The sequence below is a fragment of the Nerophis ophidion genome, linkage group LG08 (genome assembly GCF_033978795.1).
Source record: "Nerophis ophidion isolate RoL-2023_Sa linkage group LG08, RoL_Noph_v1.0, whole genome shotgun sequence".
NCBI lineage: Eukaryota > Metazoa > Chordata > Actinopteri > Syngnathiformes > Syngnathidae > Nerophis > Nerophis ophidion.
In genome coordinates this window covers 66,395,663-66,423,299 of record NC_084618.1, presented here as the reverse complement: position 1 = coordinate 66,423,299, position 27,637 = coordinate 66,395,663, and the positions used below count along the sequence as shown (strand labels likewise).

At 38.6% G+C, this 27,637-nt stretch overlaps 1 protein-coding gene across 2 annotated transcripts; it reads left to right on the top strand.

Annotated features, from left to right (window-relative positions):
• Window positions 1-20: 20 nt before the first annotated feature.
• On the top strand, window positions 21-27,614 carry LOC133558248 (transforming growth factor beta-1-induced transcript 1 protein-like). 2 transcript variants are annotated; one of them, XM_061909479.1, is made up of 12 exons: window positions 21-207; window positions 10,026-10,076; window positions 10,195-10,343; window positions 13,397-13,452; window positions 13,556-13,707; window positions 16,178-16,241; window positions 18,426-18,510; window positions 19,892-20,098; window positions 23,086-23,259; window positions 23,330-23,411; window positions 23,494-23,642; window positions 26,901-27,614. In XM_061909479.1, the coding sequence occupies exons 1-12, from the start codon at window positions 195-197 to the stop codon at window positions 27,165-27,167; spliced, it is 1,449 nt and encodes a 482-aa protein (XP_061765463.1). In that variant the 5' UTR covers window positions 21-194; the 3' UTR covers window positions 27,168-27,614. The 2 variants fall into 2 exon arrangements, with proteins under 2 accessions (XP_061765463.1, XP_061765464.1); XM_061909480.1 differs by lacking the exon at window positions 10,026-10,076 and having other exon boundaries at window positions 23-207.
• The last annotated feature ends 23 nt before the right edge of the window (window positions 27,615-27,637 follow it).

Here is a 27,637-nt window from a genome sequence, read left to right as displayed (position 1 = left end):
TTCCCTACGGAGAGAAGGCATTACACAGGAAGAAGGGGGGGCGGGAAGGAGACTGGACGCCCTCCTCCTCTTCCTCCCTCCCGTGTGGGCGAATAACGGCGCTGGAGAAGTTATTGCAGCCAGACAATAGCAGCTAGTCCATACATTCATATTGAGGACTACTGTACATCACACCCAGGCTGGGCTGATCCACTATGGAGGATTTGGGTGAGTATAAAGGGGGAGGAAGCATGAGGGGAGATGTTTTTATTTTTATTTTTTTATGGGAAGGGCTTCTGTGCTGCAGGAAATAAGCTCTCTGCTGACTCTGTGCTGTTTTTTTCCATGCAGGACAGCGATGTTGCGTGTTTGAGAGTTAACAGTGACTGCATAAGTCCGTCTATTGATAGCTTGTGAACACTCATCCCTGCCTTAAGGGCTTGTCAGGCATGCGATTGTGGAATCCTTTGATACCAACAAGTTTAGTTTACGTTGGAGCACACTCCTATGATAATAACGTGTTCATCTTGCCCCATCCCACCAAAAAAAACACTATGTTTGGGAGGAACCCTGCCAGATTGTGCCCTCAAATAGCCCAAGGCCATGCTGCTGCGTCCAGAAAAATGTGCGGGATTCGTAAGCAAAACTTGGAACACATCTGGATTAGATTGATGCAGTGGCCATGTTTGCTTCACTTTTTTTTTAAGGCTCTTTGTCATACGTTGGAAGTGTGTTGAGAACCAGGAGGCCAACGCAAACAGTCAAGACGGAGTCGCTCTAAATATGGTCATCATTCCCATTGGGAGGAAAACACCTCCTTATATGAGCAGTCTAAGTGTAGGGCCTGAGGAAGAGGGGGCTGAGTTGTAGATGATCTTCACCACAACTGTGAATCATCATCTGGGTTGTTTGTAGAAGCCAGCGTTACGCTTCAAGTGTTCACCAAAGGTGACACAGCAAGGGGATGTTACACTAAGTAACACTGTACTCAGCATCCATAGCTGATCGTTGACTATTTGTCAGTAAGGCCTCAAAAACAGTAGACACTCCTTCTGTCACATTGTGGATCTTTGACTAATATTTGTCAATAGGTCCTCAAAAACAGCAGACACTCCTTCTGTCCCATCGTAGATCTTTGACTATTGTTTATCAGGAGGTCCTCAAAAACAGAAGACACTCCTTCTGTCACATTGTAGATCTTTGATTAACATTTGTCAATAGGTCCTCAAAAACAGCAGACACTCCTGTCACATCATAGATCTTTGACTATTGTTTGTCAGTAGGTACTCAAAAACAAAAGTACTCATATAGAGTACTTATGTAGTAAGAAGTCACATTCATGACATCAGTCCCGAGGTCAAACAGCAAGATTTTGAAAAACATCAAAGCACTCGGGACAGAAATCCGTGCTTTAGCAGCCGGTCTTCAAAAACAGCAGAGCACTAGTCCTAGGCCCCTTCTAACCTGACCTACTCAGTGGCCTTGTGGTTAGAGTGTCCGCCCTGAGGTCGGAAGCTTGTGAGTTCAAACCCCGGCCGAGTCATACCAAAGACTATGAACACAGGGCCCATTACATCCCTGCTTGGCATTGGTTGGAATTGGGGGTTAATTCACCAAAAATGATCCCCGGGCGCGGCACCGCTGCTGCCCACTGTTCCCTACTGCTCCCCTCACCTCCCAGGGGGTGAACAAAGGGATGGGTCAAATGCAGAGGACAATTTTCACCACACCTAGTGTGTGTGTGTGACTATCATTGGTACTTTAACTTTAACTTCTACACTAAGCCGACTAAGGTTCCATCCATCCATTGCCTACCGCTTGTCCCATTCTGGATCGCGGGGGTGGGGGCTGCAGCCTATTTCGGCTGCATTCTGGGTGGAAGGCGTCGTACACCCTGGACAAGTCGCCACCTCATCACAGGACCAACACAGATAGACAACATTCACACTCACATTCACTCACTCGGGCTAATTTAGTGTTTCCAGTCAACTTATTATCCAGGGTAAATCCCACCCAACCTTATACTTGTCCGCACACACACAATGGTCGTTTAAGATCTGGTCAGGACACTCCTCACTCTTTCGCCTTCACGTTCAGGGTCCATTCGTTTTTGGTGACTTTATATACTCTGGACATAGACGTTGAGTCCGCGACATACATGGCTGAAAATAACTGATACAGTCTGCTTTGCCAGTCCAAAAGCATTCACCGTCTTCCGTAGCCTTCCCTTGACGGCCAGGTAATACAAAGCACACGTTACCTTTGTCGTTGTCTCTCCTTCGACAAACAGACAAGGTTTTTCGGCAAGGACAATCACAGCTGACCCCAGACATTGGAAAGTTCTCTTGTCGTCTGAGAAGTATTGTATCCAAAATAACTGCAATTGCTTTCTCTTAAGGCAGGGGTCACCAACCTTTTTGAAACCAAGAGTTACTTCTTGGGTACTAATTAATGCGAAGGGCTACCAGTTTGATACACACTTAAATAAATTGCCAGAACTAGCCAATTAGCTCAATATACCTTTATAAATAAATCTATATATACATAATAAAATGGGTATTTCTGTCTGTCATTCCGTCGTACGTTTTTTTTTTCCTTTTATGGAAGGTTTTTTCTAGAGAATAAATGATGAAAAAACACTTAATTGAACAGTTTAAAAGAGGAGAAAACAGGAAAAAATGAAATTATACATTTTGAAAAATAGTTTATCTTCAATCTCGACTCTTTAAAATTCAAAAGTCAACCGAAAAAAAGAAGAGAAAAACTAGCTAATTCGAATCTTTTTGAAAAAAGTAATTTATGGAACATCATTAGTAATTTTTCCTGATTGAGATTCATTTTAGAATTGTGATGACATGTTTTAAATAGGTTAAAATCCAATCTGCATTTTGTTAGAATATATAACAAATTGGACCAAGCTATATTTCTAACAAAGACAAATCATTATTTCTTTTAGATTTTCCAGAACAAAATTTAAAAAATTCAAAAGACTTTGAAATAAGATTTAAATTTGATTCTAAAGAATTTCTAGATTTGCCAGAATAATTTTTTTGAATTTTAATCATGATAAGTTTGAAGAAATATTTCACAGATATTCTTCGTCGAAAAAACAGCAGCTAAAATGAAGAATTGAATAAAAATGTATTTATTATTCTTTACAATTAAAAAAAATAAATTTACTTGAACATTGATTTAAATTGTCAGGAAACAAGAGGAAGTAATTCAAAAGGTAAAAAGGCATATGTGTTTAAAAATCCTAAAATAATTTTTAAGTTTGTATTTTTTCTCTAAAATTGTCTTTCTGAAAGTTATAAGAAGCAAAGTAAAAAAAATAAATGAATTTATTTTAACAACTGAAGACCAAGTCTTTAAAATATTTTCTTGGATTTTCAAATTCTATTTGAGTTTTGTCTCTAGTAGAATTAAAAATGTCGAGCAAAGCGAGACCAGTTTGCTAGTAAATAAATAAAATTCACAAAATAGAGGCAGCTCACTGGTAAGTGCTGCTATTTATAGAACAGGCCAGCGGGCTACTCATCTGGTCCTTACGGGCTACCTGGTGCCCGCGGCACCGCGTTGGTGACCCCTGTCTTAAGGTATTCATGTGTGATTTCCACAAACGTCTGTACATCCAGAAGGAGAAACACGGGCATGTCTGGATTACTCGCCTCTATATTTCCAGTGGTTAGCTCCGAGTTACAAAACCGCTTTATTATGAAGCAGGCTATGGAGCGTTCTTTCTGATGTCACTTCCTGTGTGGGGCGCGGTCTTTCTGGCGTCACTTCCTCTCCGAACTCAGTTTGTAAACGATCAATGAGTCCATACAAAGTTAAGAGCCGGAGATTGAAGAAATACACGGCGCACTTTACCGTGTAAAAAAATTGTCCGAGGAGGGGGACATTAAATGCTGGTTTAGTGTGGCTTAGGCTAAATAATTATTCATTTAAGGGGTTAAATGAATTAGTGTAGACATAGCCTTATTGTTATCAGGGATCTTTAGTTAAAATACTTTGGGGGGCCACATTTCCAGTAAGGACTTGAGGGCTATACTTCTCCCTTCACTGTTTTGTGTATATTCTAAGAACCAGCGTCCTTTTATGTTGGCCGACTTAGTCAACTGACTGAGACAATACCGACACACATAAATGGTAAATGGTAAATGGGTTGTACTTGTATAGCGCTTTTTTACCTTCAAGATTCTGAAAGCGCTTTGACCATATTTGCCAACTCTCCCTGCTGTAGAGCTCGGTTGGTAGAGCGGCTGAGCCAGGAACTTGAGGGTTGCAGGTTCGATCCCCGCTTCCGCCATCCTAGTCACTGCCGTTGTGTCCTTGGGCAAGACACTTTACCCACCTGCTCCCAGTGCCACCCACACTGGTTTAAATGTAAAAATTAGAAATTGGGTTTCACTATGTAAAGTGATTTGAGTCACTAAAGAAAAAACGCTATATTAATATACTTCACTTCACTTCACTTCACTTCACTCCCGGATTTTCCGGGAGACTCCTGAAATTCAACGCCTCTCCCGAAAACCCCCTAGGACAAATATTATCCCGAAAATCTCCCGATTTTCAGCTGGCGGTGGAGGCCTTTTTTCACGTCCGCTTTCCCACAATATAAACAGCGTGCTTGCCCAATCACTTATTCCATACCGGCGATGAGCATGGTAGAGAAGATCTTCTCGGCCTCCGTGTTGGCGCACACGTTTCCAAAGCCGACACTGGTCAGGCTGTTGAAGGTGAAGTAGAGGGCGGTGATGTACGATCTGCACACCGACGGGCCGCCGACCTTGTTGTTGACGTAGGGCAGTGGTCCCCAACCACGCGGACCGATTGGTACTGGGCCGCACAAGAAATAAAAAAAATATATGTATATATTTTTTTTATTAAATCAATATGCAAAACACAATATATACATTATATATCAATATAGATCAATACAGTCTGCAGGGATACAGTCCGTAAGCACACATGATTGTATTTCTTTATGAAAAAAACAATTTAAAAAAAAATACCACCCCCCCCCCACCCCTGTCCGTGGGACACATTTTCAACCGTTGACTGGTCCGCAGCTACAAAAAGCTTGGGGACCACTGACGTAAGGCATCTCCAGGTGTTTGCCCAGTTCATGGAGCCATCCTTGGGGAAGAGACGGGAGGACAACAGGGTGACAAGAACTAAATCATCCAGACTAGAGATAAATTGTATTATGTTTATTTTACATAAAAATAAATATATTTTTTAATTAAAAAAAAACAAACTAAATACATTTTTACTATATTCTGCTGAAAACATAAAAATTAATTGTATTTTTATTTTTATTTTTTCTGACTCCTTATTACATCCAGCCATAGGATTATACATTAAAATAAACAATTTGAAATAATTGATTTTAAATGATCGTAATAATTCATTTAAAATGACCATATTTAATTATTAAAATAATTGTTTGTTTATCAACAACTTTAGAATTTTATTCATTACATTTTGAAGCTCTCAGAAGCCAAGTTATGTTATATTCCTTAAGATTTATTTATGCAAGTTTGAAGTATCAATTATCCAAACACAGTTTTGATTACATATTTTCAGGATATATATATATATATATATATATATATATATATATATATAGCTTCCGCCATCCTAGTCACTGCCGTTGTGTCCTTGGGCAAGACACTTTACCCACCTGCTCCCAGTGCCACCCACACTGGTTTAAATGTAACTTAAATATTGGGTTTCACTATGTAAAGCGCTTTGAGTCACTAGAGAAAAGCGCTATATAAATATAATTCACTTCACTTCACTTATAAAATACTTGACTTGGTGAATTCTAGCTGCAATATACTCCTCCCCTCTTAACCACGCCCCCGATCCCGCCCCCACCCCCCGCCCCCACCTCCCGAAATCGGAGTTCTCAAGGTTGGCAAGTATGGCTTTGACACTAATTCCACATTCACACACACATTCACACACTCATGGCGGGAGCTGCCATGCAAGGCCCTAACCACGACCCATCAGGAACAAGGGTAAAGTGTCTTGCTCAAGGACACAACGGACCTGACTAGGGGGGTAGAAGGTGGGGATTGAAGGCACGGTCACTCTCCCAACAAAGCACATGATGGAGGAAGGTATTGCAACTGAGCAGAAACAGATGCTTTTGCTGGCCCTCCAAGGGGCCCATAGTTGAGCGGCCCTACAGTTAAGAAACACCTATGTAAAGAATCATTGACTAGTGTTTTTAGTATTAGGTCCTCAAAAACAGCAGACACTCCTTCTGTCACGTTGTGGATCTTTGACAATTGTTTGTCAGTAGGTCCTGAAATACAGCAAAGTACTCATAATGTATGAGTATATCCTGTTATATAAAAAAAAAGTGGTGTTTTTTCAGTTTGCCCTCAAAAGCAGCAGATCACTCCTGTCATGAAGAAGATTTTAACTAGCCTTTTTTGCAGCAGATCCACAAAAACAGCAGGCATTACGGCCAAATACAGAATCTTTGATTGGTGTTTTTCAGCATGTCTTCAAAAACCCCAGAGCAACTCCTGTCATATAGGATCTTTGACTATTTCTTTCAATAGCTCCTTAAAAACCGCAGAGCACTACTGTCGAATAGAGGATCTTTAAATACTGTTTTTTTTTCAGCGTGCCCTCATGAACAGCAGATCACTCTTGTCCTATAGAGCCTTTTTAACTAGCATTTTTACAGTACGTCCACAAAAACAGCAGAGCAACTCCTGTCATGTAGAGAATATTTGATAGTTTTCCCCTTACGTCCTCAAAAACAGCAGAACACTCTTTTTTAAAAAGAGGATCTTTGATGAGATTTTTTGCAGTATAGGTTCTCAAAAACAGCAGGCACTGTTGTCTTCAAGATAATCTTTTTTAGTGTTTTTCAGCATGTCCTCAAGAACAGCAGATCAATCCTGTCATATAAAGGATTTTTGACAAGTGTTTTTGCCATATGTCCTCAAAAACAGCAGATCACTTCTGTCATATAAAAGATATTAGACAAGTGTTTTTGCCATATGTCCTCAAGAACAGCAGATCACTCCTGTTATATAAAGGATCTTTGACAAGTGTTCTTGCCATTTGTCCTTAAATACAGAAGAGCATGCACTCGTGTCAGTTAGTGATTTTTAAATTGTGTTTTTTTTTTGTATGTAGAGCATTCCTGTCTGATAGAGAATCTTTAGATAGTGTTTTTTAGCGTGTCCTCAAAAACAGAAGAGCACTCTTGACAGGATTTTGACTAGCATTTTTTTCATAGGTCCTCAAAAACATCAGAGAATGCCTGTTTTATAGAGCAGTGGTCCCCAACCTTTTTATATCCGCGGACCGATCAACGCTTAATAATTTGTCCCGCGGCCCGGGGGAGGGGGAGATCCTTTTTTTTCTTTTTCTTTGTCCTGAAAAAGGGACGTTTTTGTCATGAAAAAGGGAGGTCTTTGTGGTTGGTGCACTAATTGTAAGTGTATATTGTGTTTTTTATGTTGATTTTATATAAAAAAAAATAAAAACGCTCAACGCTTAATAATTTGTCCCGCGGCCCGGGGGAGGGGGAGATCCTTTTTTTTTTTTTTCTTTGTCCTGAAAAAGGGACGTTTTTGTCATGAAAAAGGGAGGTCTTTGTGGTTGGTGCACTAATTGTAAGTGTATATTGTGTTTTTTATGTTGATTTTATATAAAAAAAATAAAAAATTATATATATATATATATTTTTATTTATTTATTTATTTTTTTAATAAAAATGAATAAAAAATTATTCTGCGGCCCGGTACCAATCGGGGCCGGTGGTTGGGGACCATTGTTATAGAGAATCTTTAAATGAGTTTTTTTAGCATGTCCTCAAAAACAGCAGAGCACACCTGTCCTATACAATATTTGTTTACTTAGATTTGTGCCCAAGGTCCTTAAAACAGCAGAGCTCTCCTGTCTTATAGAGAATCACTGACTTGCATTTTTTTCTCAGTGTGTCCTCAAAAACAACAGCATTTTATTTGACTAGGGTTTCTGCCAAACGTCCCCAAAGACCAAAGTCGACTCCCGTACGTCCTCAAAAACAGCAGAGCTCTCCTCTCATATAAAGAAGTATCAACTAGCTTTAAAAAAAAAAGCAGACAGTCCTGTTTCATTTGACTAGTCTTTCTGCTAAAAGTTCCAAAAAGACAGAAGCCCACGCCTGTCAGTTGGACGTTTTTTAAATAGTATTTTTTCAGCGTGTTTTCTAAAACGGCAAGTCACCACTCTCCTATTGATAGGATCTTTGACTAGCATTTTTTAAAAACAGCAGATCTCTCCCGTCTCAAAACAAGGAGGCTTTCCTTAGCTTTATGAAAAGGTGCCGACTCTGTTTGAACATAAAAAAAGCCAATCTTTAATACACAGTTTCTTAAATGCCTACTGAAACCCACTACTACCGACCACGCAGTCAGATATTTTATATATCAATGATGAAATCTTAACATTGCAACACATGCCAATACGGCCTTTTTAGTTTACTAAATTGCAATTTTAAATTTCCCGCGGAGTAACCTGTTGAAAACATCGCGGAATGATGACGCGTGTTTGTGACGTTATTGGTTGGAGGGGACATATTAGCCCAGCACCACTTACGGCTAAAAGTCGTCTCTTTTCATCACGCAATTACACAATATTTTGGACATCTGTGTTGCTGAATCTTTTGCAATTTGTTCAATTAATAATGGAGACGTCAAATAAGAATGCTATTGGTAGAAAGCGGTGAATTGCAGCTGCCTTTAGCACTAAAACACAGCCGGTGTTTCTTTGTTTGTTGTAATGCTTTAACACAGAGCGGTCAAGCGAACATGTTTCTCTACGTCAACCAGCAAGTTTTTGGATGGAAAAATTGTGATATTAAGTCGGCTCTTACCGGAGACTTGAGTGGATTACGCGACCTCATCCTGCAGCTCAAAAAGGCAGTTGTGATCTTGGCTCCTTGGCTTCTCTCAGAGACACTGGCGTTCAGCGCAGCCATTCGACTTTCAGGTAATACTTTATAATCTCAGTAAAATACTATTAACACAATAAGCAGATAAGGGATTTTCCAGAATTATCCTAGTACACGTGTCTAATTACATCTGAAACTCTCCCACTGCCGCCGCCTGGAGCCGTCACCTTTTCTTTTTTTCTCCTTTTTTTTAAATTTTTTATTTTTTTCTTGCCTTACTCTAACTTTCCTCATCCACAAATCTTTCATCCTCGCTCAAATTAATGGGGAAATCGTCGCTTTCTCGGTCCGAATTGCTCTTACTGCTGGTGGCTCACATTATAAACAATGTGAGGATGTGAGGAGCCCTCACACCGGTGATGTCACGTGCGCATCGTCTGGTACTCCTGGTACAGGCAAGGCTTTTTTATTCCATCCATCCATCCATTTTCTACCGCTTATTCCCTTTCGGGGTCGCGGGGGGCGCTGGCGCCTATCTCAGCTACAATCGGGCGGAAGGCAGGGTATTAGCGACCAAGAGTTGCAAAATTTATCGTCGATGTTGTCTACTAAATCCTTTCAGCAAAAATATGGCAATATCACGAAATGATCAAGTATGACACATAGAATGGACCTGCTATCCCTGTTTAAATAAGAAAATCTCATTTCAGTAGGCCTTTAAGTGAAAAAAAACCCTGATATTTTTGCTCCATTCCATCTTGGCTACTTATTTGCTGGATGGAAAGTTAATCAGGACAGTAAACCATTCCCAACTGTTTTCATGTCTCACGGCTTTCATTCTGTCACAATATTAAAAATATGCTGATGACTCGTGTTCTTCTCTATAGAGCAGACGATGACACCTTTATTGACGACTGTAATGATGTTTCTTGAGAATTCAAAGCATTCGTTCACAGTGGTGATGTCATGCAGCTGCTAATAAAACAAAAGAAAAAAAATAATAAAGTGGGTGGGGTTAAATATATATCAGCTGGCCAACACGCTTCCTCCTCTGCATCCTTTCCACGCTGGCATGTCTGGATTATGAAATATGTGTGACCTCTTATAGCTGCTCTATGTATGTGTCGTTTCTCCTCAGGATTGCCTGAGACATTTAACTACCCTCTCAATCCTCGTATTGTTGTCTTTGGTACGTAACTGTCTGTGCATGTGCTTCTTCTTTTCCCACTACTTCCTGTCTGCAGTATGTTGCATGGCCTGGTACTCTTCTATTAAAACTGTTTCCCTCTCGTCACCACTGTATACAGACGCCCTCCTCGCAGATTTGGAGAACACAGGGTCACCTCTGGCTCGGTGTCCCGTCCTCCTTACATCCGATCCACCATTGCAAGCTGATCCGGACTCACAGATCCCCGCTGAAGCCCGACCGCCGCCGCCAGCCTACACCCCTCAACAGGTAATGGCCACTCTTTGCCATTTCTTCAACTGACTTCCTGTTGCATCCAAAACTACATGATCCATAACTACCAGATGACAATACGAAGTATCTCTTTTCCTCTTATGCTCCTCTTTCCGGATCACATGACAAGTTTCCATTGTTCCACAGTCTCTCTTACAAAGCATATTTTCCCCTTATTACGCACTCACTTTCATTATTAAACATAATAATGACTTTAAAGCCTATAATATAGTTAACTTGTGGACTGTTTTTTTACAATTTTAGTACTTAGCACAGTAATTCCATTGGTGGCCTTTTTTTTAGGCAAAAACAATGTCCATCCATCCATCCATCCATCCATCTTCAACCGCTTATACGGAATCGGGTTGCGGGGACAACAGCTCCAGCAAAGTCCCCCGACTTCCCTGTCCAGAGTAACATTAGCAACTTCATCCTTGGGGATCCCAAAGCGTCTCAGGCCAGAGAGGAGATGCCACAGTGGAGTTGTCTAACTACCTCAGTGGCTTCACTCCGAGAGATCGACATCAATCCCCCATCATCCTCAGGCTCAGCTCCTGTCAGAGACGGTGTGTCTGATGTAGTTGGGTTCCGGAGTTCCTCAAAGTGCTCTATGCCCTACGACTTCCTCGCTTGAAGTCAGCAGAGTCCCATCCTTGCTGAACACAGCTTGGATGGTTCCCTGCTTCCCCTTACTGAGGTGCTGTATGGTATTCCAGAACAGCTTTGGTGCTGCTTGATAGTCCTTCTCAAAGGATTCCCCGAACTACTCCCACACCCTCTGCTTAGCCTCGTCCAAAGTCACGACTGCTGCCCTTCGGGCCTGTCGGTACCTTGCAACTGCCTCCGGAGTCCCTTTGGAAAACATACCCCGGTAAGACTCCTTCTTTAATCGGACGGCTTCCCTGACTACCGCTGTCTACCAGGGTGTTCAAGGGTTACCACCCCTTGAAGCACCTAAGACCTTCTGCCCATAGCTCGCAGCTGCAGCTTTAGCAATAGAGGCTTCGAACATAGCCCATTCCTGTTCAATGTCCCCAACCTCCACAGGGATTGCAGAGAAGTCCTTCGGGACAGAGGAGGACTCCTCCAAACGTTCCCAGTTAACCCGCACTAGACGCTTGGGTTTGCCAGGTCTGTCCAGAGGTTTCCCCCGCCATCAGACCCAACTCACCACCAGATGGTGATCAGTTCACAGTTCAGCCCCTGTCTGCACCCGAGTGTCCTCAACATACAGCCTCAGATCACCTAATACGATTACTAAATCCATTATTGATCTTTGGCCTCGGGTGCACTGGTACCAGGTACACCTTTGAGCATCCTTATACTTGAACATGGTGTTTGTTATCCATAAGTCCATGACGAGTACAGAAGTCAAATAACAATCCACTACTCAGGTTCAGATCAGTGAGACCGTTCCTCCCAATCATGCCAGTCCAAGTATCTCTGTCATTGCCCATTTCACACATATTTGCAGAATATTGACCCGAATATAAGATGGCAGTTTTTCCCCGACAAGAAATAGTCTTGAAAAGTCATGTCGTCTTATAGTCTTAAGGTTCTAGCAATTTATAAATGCAAAAAAAGCCCAGGTGGTGCCAAAAGACATAACAAAATTTGGATAAAATGTGTCTTTTTATTTTCTGAGATTTTTAGCAATTTGTACCAAAAGGTGATGCCAAATGTCATTTCCTTCGAGCGAATCAGAGCTTTTCCTCCTGTCGCTCACATATACCCGTGACCCCGAGAGATGCGTTAGCCATGACACAGTAACCCGTGAATAAAAAAGAAAAAAGAAAAGAAAACTGAGAGTGTAGTAGGCATTTAGGGACATAATTTAATTTAACTAAATAATACGATTGAACATTTTCAAAAAATGTTTACTTAAATGTGTCAATATTCAATTATATTTGTATGATGCTGAATAGTATATAAATATATAGGTCAATGTGTCATGACCTTGATTTACATCAATTATTTATTGTAAAAGTACATGTTATTATTTAATTATTTTTTTTTATATTTAGGTAATTTGTGGTTCAATTAATTACTTATTTTATGATGTAATTATTTTAATGAACACGTGTGACATTGTGCATATGAAGGGTCAAATGAGACCAAATTGTATTATTTGTTATTATTTATTTATAATTGGAATTAAATACGTAATAAATATATGCATGTGCTATTGTTTATTTTTTGTGAAAGTACATTTAACTATTGGATCATTTAATTATTCCAAATATTTAAATAATAATTTAAGAATTTAATTGGTTATTATTTAAATTTTTGAATTGATTATTTAATGATGTATTAAATTATTTCAGAATTTAAATATTACATGAACATGTGTGGCAGTATGAGATGGAGGGTGAAATGGGACAAAATTAAATAAATAAATAAAATGGAATAGAACGCTTTATTGTGATCAAACATGATGACAGCATGACAAAATCTTCAAATAATAACTTAAATGTCATTAATTCATTATAATTGGTATTAAGTACATAAACGTTATTAAATGCTTCATACATTTTATTAAATGTATGAATACAATACATTTTTAATTAATTTGATCAATTATTTAATATACTAATAATTTCATTGTTCCGTGATTTTATGTATTATTTAATGATTTATTTCATGACCCTGTTCGACAGCGCTTTGTGAATTAATTTTATCTGTCAAAGTCAGTGAGCTGATCCTATCAACTGAGTGGTGACTTCATGGCAGCCTGTCAGACCAAAGCAATCATTGGACTAGATCCCAGTTAGCCCCGCCCACTGACTCTGATTGCGGAGTTGACAGATAAGAAATTATTGGAGCGCTGCCATTATGATGCTAATTCTAAGATAATATCTGTACTTTCATACGAATATAATAATAATAACACTTATGAGCATCTAAGAAATATACATTTTTCAAGTTTTATTTCAAAAATGTTTCCCAAAAACAGAAAAAAAGAGTCTAATATCTGGGTCATTACAATATTTTGTCACCCACTCGTGTATATTCATAACTATCTTTAATGATATCATGTTGTATTGTATTAGACTGTTTCTGCAGCAATGAAGTCGTCCCAGAACTCCAACCCAGACAAACTATACAGGTAATCTGCATTCGTGGACTCGTGCATGCTCTGCTTTTCTAAATTTTTCCTGCAACGTGTCTTCATTTATGTGCTCATGGGAGTCTTCTTGTTGTTCCTCCAGCACAGTGTGTAAATCACGCTCTCCCCGCTCAGCTGATCCTCCTCCACATGTGGCCCCTGCAGCCTTCTCCTCTTCCTCGTTGCTAGGGGGAGGTCTGAGTGAACTGGACCATCTCCTGCAGGAGCTCAATGCCACCCAGTTCAACATCACAGGTGTGTGTGCGTGTGTCCTTGTATTTCTACCCTTCTTTAGACATCAACAAGGAAAAGTACTTTCTGTATGAGGACCGGTGAACAAGTTAGGATCGAAATCATGGCCCCAATACAGAAAACCATTGCATCTAATAGAGAATGTCTCATTTGCACCGCTGGTGGTGAAATCTATCAAAATTAGGGTGGTCCCAAAAAGTAGGGATTTTTCTAATTGACTATGTGTTGGTTTTAAAAGTGCTCCTCCTCTGGTCAACATATGAAATAACAAGTGTGTGTAAATATTTTAAGTGCTCCCCCTCTGGCCAACATGTAAAAACAAGTGTGTGTAAAAAATTGAAATGCACCCCCTTCTGCCAAAATTATAAAAAAAAAAATATATATATATATACAATATATATATATATATATGAATATAAAGACATACTGTAATATCTTGAAGTAAATAATGAAGATTAAAAAACAATTACAACAATTGTTTTTTAAAAATAACTAAAAGTTTACCTTTTTATATTTGCATAGTAGATATATATTATTAATGTTGTAAATACAAATCTTTACATATCTACAAAGGGTGGTCTTAAATCAGTAGGCATTTTTCGCAGGTCTCAAGAAGGTAACAAATACAAGAAGGTGTGTGTGTGTGTGTGTGTGTGTGTGTGTGTGTGTGCGTGCGTGCGTGCGTGCGTGCGTGCGTGTGTGTGTTTTCTGGCAATGCTTACTTAATGGGGACATCGCTCTGTTTACAGAGTCGCCTTTAGGGGACCTCTGACGGTATGGGGACAAAAAAACAGGTCTCCTAAAGACAAACCTTTTTAAATGATAGTCAGATCCATTCCGAAGATGCCTAAGTGATTTTTAAGCTTTGGCCCATAAAACATGTTTACTGGTTAGTTTGAGTGTGAGACATTTGCACAGCAGCCCCCTCATCGGGCTGTAGCCGGTACTGCACCCGCTGTTCTGCTCACACTTCTTCCATGTATAGTTAATCACTTCCACCTGGTCCCCATAATGAAGGTGGTTTGTCTATTATTTAAATTTTTAAATTTTGATCCCCATTAACCATATTAACTCTTTTCCCCAGGGTCCCCAGTAAGAATGATCAGCACATTACTTCATCAATCCATAGATTTAAAGGCCTACTGAAATGAGATTTTCCTGTTTAAACGGGGATAGCATTTCGCGATATTGCCATATTTTTGCTGAAAGGATTTAGTAGAGAACATCTACGATAAAGTTCTCAACTTTTGGTCGTTAAAAAAAAAGCCTTGCCTGTACCGGAAGTAGCAGCCGATGTGCGCGTGACGTCACGGGTTGTCGGGCTCCTCACATCCTCACATTGTTTATAATCATAGCCACAAGCAGCGAGAGTGCTTCGGACCGAGAAAGCGACGATTTCCCCATTAATTTGAGCGAGGATAAAAGATTTGTGGATGAGGATAGTGAGAGTGAAGGACTAGAAAAAAAAAAAAGCGAGGGCAGTGGGAGCGATTCAGATGTTATTAGACACATTTACTAGGATAATTCAGGAAAATCCCTTATCTGCTTATTGTGTTACTAGTGTTTTAGTGAGATTATATGTTACCTGAAAGTTGGAGGGGTGTGGCCACGGGTTTGGTGACCGCCAGTGTCTCCGGTGGGAGGAGGTAATAGTCTGCAACTGCAGGAGGACGCAAGCTCCGCTCGTGTCTATGGTGAGAGCCGACTTATTACCACAATTTTCTCACTGAAACCTGCCGGTTGACATGTGGTCGGGAACCATGTTCGCTTGACCGCTCTCTTCCATAGTAAAGCTTCACGTTCGGAAATGTGAACAAGGAAACACCGGCTGTGTTTGTGTTACTAAAAGCAGCTGCAATACACCGCTTCCTACCTACATCTTTCTTTTTTGACTTCTCCATTATGAATTGAACAAATCGCAAAAAATTCAGCAGCACAGATGTCCAGAATACTGTGTAATTATGCGATTAAAGCAGACGACTTTTAGCTGTGATTGGTGCTGGAAGAACATGTCCGCTGCAACCGGTGACATCACGCGCACACGTCATCATACGCGTCATCATTCCGCGACGTTTTCAACAGGATACTTCGAAGGAAATTTAAAATTGCAATTTAGTAAAACTAACAAGGCCGTATTGGCATGTGTTGCGATGTTAATATTTCAGCATTGATATATAAACTATCAGACTGCGTGGTCGGTAGTAGTGGGTTTCAGTAGGCCTTTAAAGACGTGTATGAGCTAACTGGGCAGTGACCATTTTACCTATTTTTTTTTTTATGCCTCCACAACCTGTAGAAAGGGTGGTCCCCACAAGTGATGATCAAAAACTTGGTCCCCATTCCAAATGATGACCTGTGTGTGTGCGTGTGTGTGTGTGTGTGCGTGTGTGTGTGTGTGTGTGTGTGTGTGTGTGTGTGTGTGTGAGTCGGGGAGATGAGCTAATCTGTTTTTATGACCTTTTTTCACTTTCAGATGAAATCTTGGCCCAGTTTCCAACATCGAAGAAAGATGACAGGACCAAGGATAAAGATTCTAAGTAACAACACATGCACGTTTATATTAACCAATATTACTCGAATTGTAATTCATTGTTATTCAAAAGCAGTTGATAATTGGAGAGAGGTTATTTATAAAACATGTAACTCAGTACAGAAGTATGTCAGTTTATGGTCTTAATTGGTTCTGTGACAAAGCTTTTAACTTTAAACACTTGTAACTCAAATAATCGTCTCCCACTGACTTTAATCAACATCAATTTAATTTTTGCTTCCCCTCGAAAACAGAACAATTTTGACATGTAACATGCATTTTAAAAAGAAGAAAACCTTAAGACAAGAAATATTGTTTGAAAAAAGAAAAAATAGAATTACTACTGAGATAGGCGCCAGCGCCCCCCGCGACCCCGAAAGGGAATAAGCGGTAGAAAATGGATGGATGGAACTATACTGCAGTAGTTTGTCAATCCAATCCAATCCACTTCATCTATATAGCACATTTAAACAACAAGAACGTTTCCAAAGTGCTGCCAAGCCATGTTAAAAACAATATTAAAAAACAATATTATGCTCCACCAACGACTGAATAAAAACAATAAATAAATAAATATAAAACTAATATCAAAACAATATAAAAATAAATATCAGTCAGTCAATCAATCAAAGTTTGTTTGTATAGCCCTTAATCACAGGTGCCTCGTAAGAGCTGCACAAACCACAACGACATCATTCATAATCATGTAAGAGTTCAGTCCACTGGGGCAAGCAGAGGGTCGTAAGAGATCTCCATCCAGGGGATAGAGGAGTGGTTTACACTTGGTCATGACTTAGAATAAACAGCCAGTACCTCCTCTAGACTGGTAACTCACCAGGGTTTATCCGTGTCCATCTGGTAAGCTCTCCTTGCAGGAGGGGGGTGACTAGTGACTATAGACTACTTAATTGAATAGGGGAAGAAGTTAATTGCAGCATTTGCTGTATTTCACTTTCTAAATTGCAAAATTATGTGCGTCCCAAAGTCACCAGCCTTGGCGTCACTATAGACAGCGATTTTAAACTTGACAAACCAGTCAATGGCGTTTTAAAATCGTGTTTTTATCACCTTCGTCTTTTAGTAAAGATTAAACCGTTTTTATCTTTTAACTTTTATGAACAAGTCGTGCATGCTTTTATTTCAAGTCGCCTGGACTACTGCAATGCACTTTATGCTGGCAGTAGCCAAAAAGCTCTCTCCTGGTTGCAGTTAGTCCAGAACGCGGCAGCACGACTTTTAACAGGGGCCAGGAAATGCCAGCATATAACCCCAATTCTTCAGAGTTTGCACTGGCTCCCTGTTCATTTTAGAATTGATTTGAAAACATTCCTGTTTGTTTTTAAATCTTTACATGGACTGGCACCTAAGTATATCTCGGACCTCATCCAAATTTACACTCCTGCGCGCGCTCTGAGGTCCGAGAGCCAGCTCCAGCTCGTGGTGCCCAAGACCAGACTTAAAATTAGGGGAGACAGGGCCTTCTCTGCTCTGAACACTCTGCCACTCCATGTTCAAACTGCTTCCAGAGTGGAGTGTTTTAAGTCTCGTCTTAAGACCCACTTTTATTCTTTAGCTTTCAACACTACGTGTGGTCCTCTGTCCTCTGTTGTCCCCTGTGTTTTTTATACATTTTGATTTCTATTTCACTGTTTAATTGCTTTTACCCTTTAAAATTGTTTTTAATCATATTTATTTTTAGATTGTTTTTATATTGGTTTTACATTTATTTATTTTTTGTTTTTATTCAGTCATTGCTGGAGCATAATATTGTTTTTAATATTGTTTTAACATGGCTGTGCAGCACTTTGGAAACGTTCTTGTTGTTTAAATGTGCTATATAAATAAAGTGGATTGGATTGGATTAGTCCACTACCATACACAAGTACAACCCATTTATCATTTATTTATTTACCATTATCTTTGGGTAATCTACTGCAGATTTGATGTCAACATTGTTTTGTTGACATTTGACCTTGTCATTCAAAATCATTCCAGAGTCGATATCCTTTAAATCAATCAGGTTTAAACAGTGTTTTTTGCTACCTAACATCGGAAGACTGGTTTTGTCACGATGGATGCTAACAAGGAACACATGCTAACACGACCTTTGACCCTTTTCCTTCACTTAACGTTTGTTTGAAGAAAATCTGTGTATGTCCGGTTGTTATTGTAGTTTTGTGTTTTCTTTCAGTTCTGCAAAGCCATCCGCAACAACCGCCACACTGGAGTTGGACAAACTGATGGCGTCGCTGTCCGACTTCCGAGTTCAGAGCACGGTAAGGCATGCCATAATTAGATTATATATAACTTTGTTTGCATCTTCTGGGTGTGTACTCTCTTTGCATCAAAGTGGATTCCATTCAGAGACCAGAATAGTAACATAACACTGTTAGTGTCACAGCAAATACATTATATTGAATTGTCAGCCAAATAGATGTGGACGATACCGCTAATTTTAGTACTGATCTGATACCAAACAAATCCAGAGCCAGTATTGCTGATATACCGATACAGATGTGATAGTAAGTAAGTAAGTAAGTACATTTTATTTATAAAGCGCTTTTCACAGATAAAATCACAAAGCGCTGTACAAAACATAGGTGAAGTAAAACAACAGTTCAATTAAAGCAACAGCGTCACCATCATAAAAAGGATACAAAGTGGATAAAAAATTGACAGTTAAAAGGTGCATTAATGAAAAGCTTTACTAAAAAGAGAATTTTCAAATGTTTCTTAAAAGTTTCAACCCAGTCAAGATCACGGCGGGACTGGTGAAAATTGTTCCGGAGTCTGGGAGCTATAGCCTGGAATGCCACGTCTCAGGATCATTGAATGATTTTGCCTTCAATTTTAAGCAAACTTGTTTTGATGAACAAACATTATATTTTTAGTAGTATTTCCCACACATTCATTTATTCAACCACCTGTTGAGAATTCTCAATTAAAAAAAAAAAAATTAATTTACTTTCTAATGCAAATGTTGACAGGTAAAACCACGGCATCCATAAACATGACATGTGTCATTGCCAATGTGCACCCACCCACAGCCACAGATGGATTGCAGTCCCGTGGGAAACAAAATTAACAACGTAACTATATCATCACAATAATGCAATGACTACATTATTCACTTTCATTACATACAACTGTTTGACAGAAATAAAATCAATATTAAGTAAACAAAGGTAGAAACTACTCTCATTCAAATGCTTTTTGCCCTTAAAAGCCTCCAATCTCCAAAAAGGTATTCACTGTTTTCCCCATTCACACAAAAAATATAGATATTTGTGATTACAAACAGTACAATGATAAACTGAAAAAATATCGATCTCATCGAGGTAGTATCAATGTGATAGTGATACTACCCCTTATATCGATACTATCATTATCTGGATAAATCTGTCTATCCCTTCAGCCAAGGTTGCGAGACTGGTAAAGGCCTTTACTTGAACTCGCGGTGCGTTCACTGTCACCAGACAGTGTCAGATGACAGCAATTAGTCTCAGACAATGTGCATCCACATTGTTATTAATCAAGCGGCCAACCCGCACTAAAGAAAGTATTCTTTTTTTTTTTAGATTGCGTGTCCTGAATAATGCAAAATGCTCTCCCTCGGCGTTTTTAAAAACAGTTAATTGTCCAACTGTCTCGCTGCAGCCAACTGTCAGTCCAGTCATCACTGCAACAGCAACAACAACAACAGCAGTAGCAGCCCCACAGCAGCCGGCCGTCCCGCCACCGTCTTCATCAGGCGGCTCATTGGACAGCATGCTGGGGCTCCTCCAATCAGATTTGACAAGGCAAGGCGTTCAAACCTCTTCCAAAGGAAACTGTTCCGCCTGTCAGAAGCCGGTCGTGGGACAGGTGAGTGTGCACATGCTGCAACATTAGGCATACCTGCAGCAGTTTATTATAGTGGCTTTATTATTAGGGGTATCAATAAAAATAGATTTTTGAATAAATCGCGATTCTTATTTGTAACGATTCATAATCAATTAAGAAAAAAAGTAAATGTATTTTTATTTTCATTTGTATCTTTTTTTTTAACCTGTTCTGTCCGGCCACTCAGGCAAATAATTTTGTTGATTTACTTTAACAAAGAGAAGTGTGGAATACTTCTCATGTTGCCTTATTTGCATTCGACTATTTTAAATGTTTGGGTAGAATTCTATTTAACAAAACCACTTTTTTAAAGTATAATATAAATGTACCACAGCTGTTGATCTATTTTACAGAGGAATGTAGTTAACCATATAACTGGCACCCAATGCAAATAAAAAGTATAGATTTTGAAACAAGAATAGTTTTGAATTCATCGTTAATTTCTAAGAATCGAATCGAATCCTGCAGTGCCCAAAGATTAACATCCCTATCTTATTATTGATACTGACAGTGCCACTTCGCTTTTCATTTTCATGCAATTGTGGCTGGCATAGGATATTTATATTTTAAAGATATTTTAGAATTGTCATCTGTGTTCCTTCAATGAACTTTTTAATGTGCCTTGAGTTTTTGGAAAAGCCTTTCTAAATAAATAAAAAATATATATTATTATCAATGTCAAAGCTACACAAAGAGCAACATATTTATTCCTTGTGACCAAAAGTATTCCATTAAAAAGATTGTTTTTTAAGTCCCAAATTTATCGCAACATAAATTAATGCAATCATTTATGTTAAGATTGCAATCTGGACTGTTGGCTTTCTTTTTTTAATTAATTTAGTATTTTTCCACCAGAGGGCGCAACATGTTCCCATTCAAACCATGCAGCAAAATGTTTCTGCTTTGTGTGGTTCTATTGTTGTTTTTTTATATTCAAAATGTATGTGTGCAAACATACTGACCAAAATAGAATCAATATCTGATGTATATTTGGGATAGAAGTACAATAATTCCTTGTTTATTGTTGTTAATTGGGTCCGGACAATTTCCGCGACGTATCAATCATTAATTATAAATCAATCAAGCAATCAAAGTTTATTTATACAGCCCCTAATCACAAATGCCTCAAAGGGCTTCACAAATCACAATGAGATTCTCGGCTCTGATCCCTCATCCGGGCAAGAAAAAAACTCAACCTAATTAGAACAAAAAGAAACCTTGGAAGAGACCGCAGATGTGGGATCCTCTTGATAAGTCAGGGCGCCAAGACGTCACCGACTGATGCATAAAGAAGTGGTCCTCCCTTGGTCCCAACTCCATAATATGAGAGTCGAGTCCATAGGGAGGTCAGCAGGGGATCCTCTTGCATGGAGACAAGTCAGCAGGGCAGAGACGTCACCAACTGATGCACAGAGGAGTGGTCCACTTGGAACAGCTAGCGCTTCCTCCTCGGAAACTGATCTGTGGCCACCTGATAATCTCTTCATGCAGGAGAGGGGGATAGAGCAGAAAAGAGAGGTGGCAGATCAACAGGACTAAAAGGGGTCTATTTAAAGGCGAAGGTGTATAAATGAGTTTTAAGATGGGATTCAAATGCTTCTACTGAGGTAGCATCTCTAACTTTTACCTGTAGGGCATTCCAGAGTAATGGAGCCCTAATAGAAAATGGCTGCAAACCTTTTTTGGGCTCTGGAAATCATTGATAAGCCGTAGTTCTTAGAATGCAGATTTCTGGCCAGGATATACGGTACAATGCAATCAGCAAGGTAGAACGGAGCTAGACCGTTTAGTATTTTATACGTAAGTAGTAAAACCTTAAAGTCACAACTTAGGTGCATATATATATATATATATATATATATATATATATATATATATATATACATGTATATACTAGCCTGCACTGACTTCCTGTGCACTTAAGTTGCGACTTCAAGGTTTTACTACTTACGTATGAAATACTAAACGGTCTAGCTCTGTTCTATCTTGCTCTTTGGGACGACTACATTTGCAAAGAATGTGTTTATTATAGTGGGTTTAATATTGATCCTGGCAGTGCCACACAGATTTAAATGTTCATGTTATTGTGGTTGGAAGAGGATATACAGTACAGGCCAAAGGTTTGGGCACACCTTCTCATTCAATGGGTTTTCTTTATTTTCATGATTATTTACATTGTAGATTGTCACTGAAGGCATCAAAACTATGAATGAACACATGTGGAGTTATGTACTTAACAAAAAAAGATGAAATAACTGAAAACGTGTGTTGTATTCGAGTTTCATCAAAATATCCGCCTTTTGCTGTGATTACTGTTTTGCACACTCTTGGCATTCTCTCGATGAGCTTCAAAAGGTAGTCACCTGAAAAGGGTTTTCATAGTTTTGTTTCCTTCAGTGACAATCTACAATGTGAATTGTCATGAAAATAATGAAAAGGCATTGGAATGAGAAGGTGTGTCCAAACTTTTGGCCTGTACTGTACATTTTAAAGATATTTTTAAATTGCCATCTGTGTGAAATTAAATTTAACCTCCAATATCTAAGCTACACAAAATGTGACACGTGTTATTTGTGGGGGAAAAAATATTCCATTGAAAATGTTAATTTTGATCCAACTTGTATCCCAACATAAACTAATACAATCATTTATGTTAAGATTTTATTTTGGACTACTGGCTTTCCTTTTGATTAATTTTGTCTTTTTCCACCAGAGGACGCCTTGTTTCCCCCCATTCTGTAAATGTAAAAAGTGTATTTGTTTTGTTTTGTTGTTGTTTTCGTTTGTTGTTGTTTTTTAAAATACACAATGTATGTACTGAATGTAATAATGACAAATATAATCAATATCTGATTCATATTTTGGATATAAGTATTTTTAAAAGACCGGCGTACTTAAAGTAGAAAAAAATATACATTTTGGGAAAGCACACAATATTCAGGAAGCGTGTGATTATTTCTTTCATCCAGGTGGTGACAGCTCTAGGAAAGGTGTGGCATCCCGAGCACTTTGTGTGCACAGAATGTGAGACAGAGCTGGGCAGTCGCAACTTCTTCGAGAAGGACGGCCGGCCGTACTGCGAGTCGGACTACTTCACGCTCTTCTCCCCTCACTGCGCACAATGTAACAAGCCCATACTCAACGTAAGAGGCCTCTACCTGAGTTGACTCTCACATGAGCCGCGTTTGCTAATGTCATTCCCTCCTTCATCAGAAAATGGTGACCGCTCTGGACAAAAACTGGCACCCTGAGTGTTTCTGCTGCGTCAAATGCAGCCGCAGTTTTGGCGAGGAAGGTATAAAAAAATTATCAAAAATACAGCAGCTTACAAATACTCAAGTCTCATGACAAGAAACCTCACTTACAAACGTTGTCAGGTTTCCATGACCGTGAGGGCCAGCAGTACTGCCAGCAGTGCTTCCTGACGCTGTTTGCTTCCCGCTGTCAAGGCTGCAGTCAGCCCATCCTGGAAAACTACATCTCAGCCCTCAACTCTCTCTGGCATCCACAGTGCTTTGTATGCAGGGTGAGTGATCCGTTTTTCCACTAAACATATACAAATATATATGTAAATACACACAAATATATATACAGACACACATTATATATATATATATATATATATATATATATATATATATATATATATATATATATATATATATATATATATATATATATACTGTAAGTTAAAGTTAAAAGTCAAAGTACCAATGATTGTCACACACACACTAGGTGTGGCGAAAATATTCTCTGCATTTGACCCATCACCCTTGATCACCCCATGGAGGTGAGGGGATAGTGGTCAGCAGCGGTGGCCGCGCCCGGGAATTATTGTTGGTGATTTAACCCCCAATTCAAACCCTTGATGCTGAGTACCAAGCAGGGAGGTAATGGGTCCCATTTTTATAGTCTTTGGTTAGACTCGGCTGGGGTTTGAACTCACAACCTACCAATCTCAGGGCGGACAGTCTAGCCACTAGACCACTGTATATGTGTGTGTGTATATATGTGTGTGTGTATATACATATATATATATATATATATATATACATATATATATATATATATATATATGTATATTAGGAGTGTGGGAAAAAATCGATTCGAATACGAATCGCGATTCTCACGTTGTGCGATTCAGAATCGATTCTCTTTTTTTTTTAAATTGATTTTCTTTATTTTTTATTTTTTTAAATCAATCCAACAAAACAATACACAGCAATACCATAACAATGCAATCCAATTCCAAAACCAAACCTGACCCAGCGACACTCAGAACTGCAATAAACAGAGCAATTGAAAGGAGACACAAACACGACACAGAACAAACCTAAAGTAGTGAAACAAAAATGAGTATTATCAACAACAGTATCAATATTACTTATAATTTCAGCATAGCAGTGATTAAAAATCCCTCATTGACATTATCATTACACATTTATAAAAATTTTAAAAAAGAACAATAGTTTCACAGTGGCTTACACTTGCATCGCATCTCATAAGCTTGACAACACACTGTGTCCAATGTTTTCACAAAGATAAAATAAGTCATATTTTTGGTTCGTTTAATAGTTAAAACAAATTTAAATTATTGCAATTAGTTGATAAAACATTGTCCTTTACAATTATAAAAGCTTCTTTTTTTAATCTACTACTCTGCTAGCATGTCAGCAGACTGGGGTAGATCCTACTGAAATCCTATGTATTGAATGAATACAGAATCGTTTTTGAATCGGAAGAATATCGTTTTTGAATCGAGAACCGAAAAAATCGATATATGATCGAATCGCGACACCAAGAATCGATATTGAATCGAATTGTGGGACACCCAAAGATTTGCAGCCCTAATATATATATATATATATATATATATATATATATATATATATATATATATATATATATACAAACACTATGTGTTTATATTTATATAATGGGTAAATGTGGAAGTAGTGTCAAAGCGCTTTGAGTACCTTGAAGGTAGAAAAGCGCTATACAAGTACAACCCATTTATTTATTTATTATTTATATACAATATATACATACATACATATGGTATATATACAGTATATACATGTGTGTGTGTGTGTGTGTGTGTGTGTGTGTGTGTGTGTATATATGTGTGTATTGTACATAAAATATAGCAACTCCATTGTGTAAATGAAATAAGAAAATAATAATACATAGTATATAAAAATAAAATATATTAAATAAATAAAAAATGCCATTCATAGAAAGTGTTATTGTTGATATTTATTTTTAATGAATTAATTTAAACAATTCTAATAATTTATACAGATCACAGACTTGTATCAAGGTCAATTTTGGTTTCATGTACTAAAAAAATGATAATTTCTAAAAATAATACAAAATAATTTAAATACTATTGAATGTTTATTCAACATTCAACATTTGTTTATTTATATTAAATTTGTAGATATTGTAATTTAAAAAGTATTCTACATTGTTCTTAATATTACTAGCAAGGAATGTCACTCACTTGATCAGAGACTTTCATTGAGAGATTTGGATTCATTCATCTTTAACTGTGAAAGTAAAAGAAAGTTTATAAAAAATACAGAATCAATAATTTAAATGAAATGACAATGTATGGAAAAAATTATATAAAAATACAGTCATTAAGGTTATTGACCCCGCCAAAAGAATTTCCGCAAAATATAGGACTCATTAATTATAAATTGAATATTATAATCGCTAGAGCATATACAAAACCTGTTTACGACCTTCTAAATCCATCCATCCATTAATTTTCTACCGCTTATTAGATGAATAGATGGATAGAATAGAAAGTACCTTATTGATCCCTGGGGGAAATTCAGCACCACAGTTCGCTCACAATAAACAATAATAATAATAAATAATATATGACATATATTATATATAAAATATATAATATATGAATAATATAAATATATTCTACATATATTCTACATTTAAGTGCAGTCAAGAAGGAACATATGCATTATACAGTCTGAGGGCTGTCGGTATGAATGTCCTCCTGTGTCGTTCCAAGTTGCATTTTGGGAGTCTGAGCCTTCCACTGAACGTGCTCATTCTCTCCGCAAGGTCCGAGTGTAGTGGGTGGGAGGTGTTGTGCATAATGGCTCGGAGTTTTGCTAGACTTCTCCTCTCTGACACCACCGCCAGAGTCCAGCTCCATTCCCATCACGTTACTGGCCTTCTCTACCAACTTGTCCAGTCTGATTGCGTCCCTCACTCTCAGCCCGCTGTCCCAGCAGGCCACAGCATACAAGAAAGCGCCAGCCACCACCGACTCGTAGAACATCTTCAACATCTTTGTACAGACGTTGAAGGATCCTAGCCTTCTGAGGAAGTAGAGGCGGCTCTGTCCCTTCTTGTAGAGGGCCTTATTCCCTTTGGGGTTGCGGGGGGGACCTTCTAAATAAATTTTTTAAACATACGAGAGCCTTCTAGCCATGACATATTTCCCTTTCGTCGCCTATATACTCCTTTGATCCTTTATGCTGTGTGAGGCTGAACCAATCAGTGGCCACAATACAGAGCAGTGTGCTATGGTTGGTGTGGTCTCCTCTGGTGGCCAATAATACCATAGTATTGTTGTTTTTATTTAGCCATTCTTATACTCAAAAATGCTTAAATAGGCCAAATTGGCCTTTGGTTTGAATTTATTAGCATTTAGTTAAGTAGTTAAGGCCATTATACACCCATTGTGCTACATGTGACTCCCAGATGACTATTTTAAATGTTTTAAATATCTTTTTCCTTCTCTCTCCTCCAGGAATGCTACAGTGCCTTTGTCAACGGCAGCTTCTTCGAGCACGAGGGCAAGCCGTTGTGCGAGGCCCATTACCACCAGTCGCGGGGCAGCATGTGTCAGGCCTGCCAGCAGCCCATCCTGGGTCGCTGCGTCACCGCCATGGGCGCCAAGTTCCACCCACACCACCTGGTGTGCCATTTCTGTTTGAAGCCCCTGAGCAAAGGCTGCTTCAAGGAGCAGGAGAACAAGCCCTACTGCCACCCGTGCTTCATCAAACTCTTCGGTTAAGGACCCGAATGACCCTCCACCAAATCAAACCAGAGGCTTTTTTTAAAATATTTCTATACTGTAGCAATGAGGGTGGAGCTGGTCTCTTTGTATTGAAGGAGATGAAAATCCTCCTAAATATTATTATTTTTTTGCTAAAAAAGTTGACTCCATTAAGACTATCAGTGTGAATTAAAACAACTGAAATAGACATATTGAAACAATGTCAATTCTATTTGTTTATTTGGTGTTCAAAAAAATATAGAAAAATTAATAGAACGTTTTTTTATAGTCGTCCAAGGTACAATACTTGCTTTACATTGCTAAAAGAAAGCATCACTGCCACTGCCTTTATATTATGTCATCCACTATGTATGTTCAATAGGACCAATTAATATCATTCTTTCACAAACGCTGTATGCACTTTGCCAAAAGATCTTCCAAATAATAAATGCATGTTATGCTGTACCTTTTGTGTTTTTATTTTAATG

What these genes read in the sequence shown, in the direction of transcription:
- LOC133558248 (XM_061909479.1), top strand. An exon ending in AACCCAGACAAACTATACAG is followed by an intron (nt 13,453 to 13,555) that starts GTAATCTGCATT and finishes TTGTTCCTCCAG; the next exon opens with CACAGTGTGTAAATCACGCT. An exon ending in CACCCAGTTCAACATCACAG is followed by an intron (nt 13,708 to 16,177) that starts GTGTGTGTGCGT and finishes TTTCACTTTCAG; the next exon opens with ATGAAATCTTGGCCCAGTTT.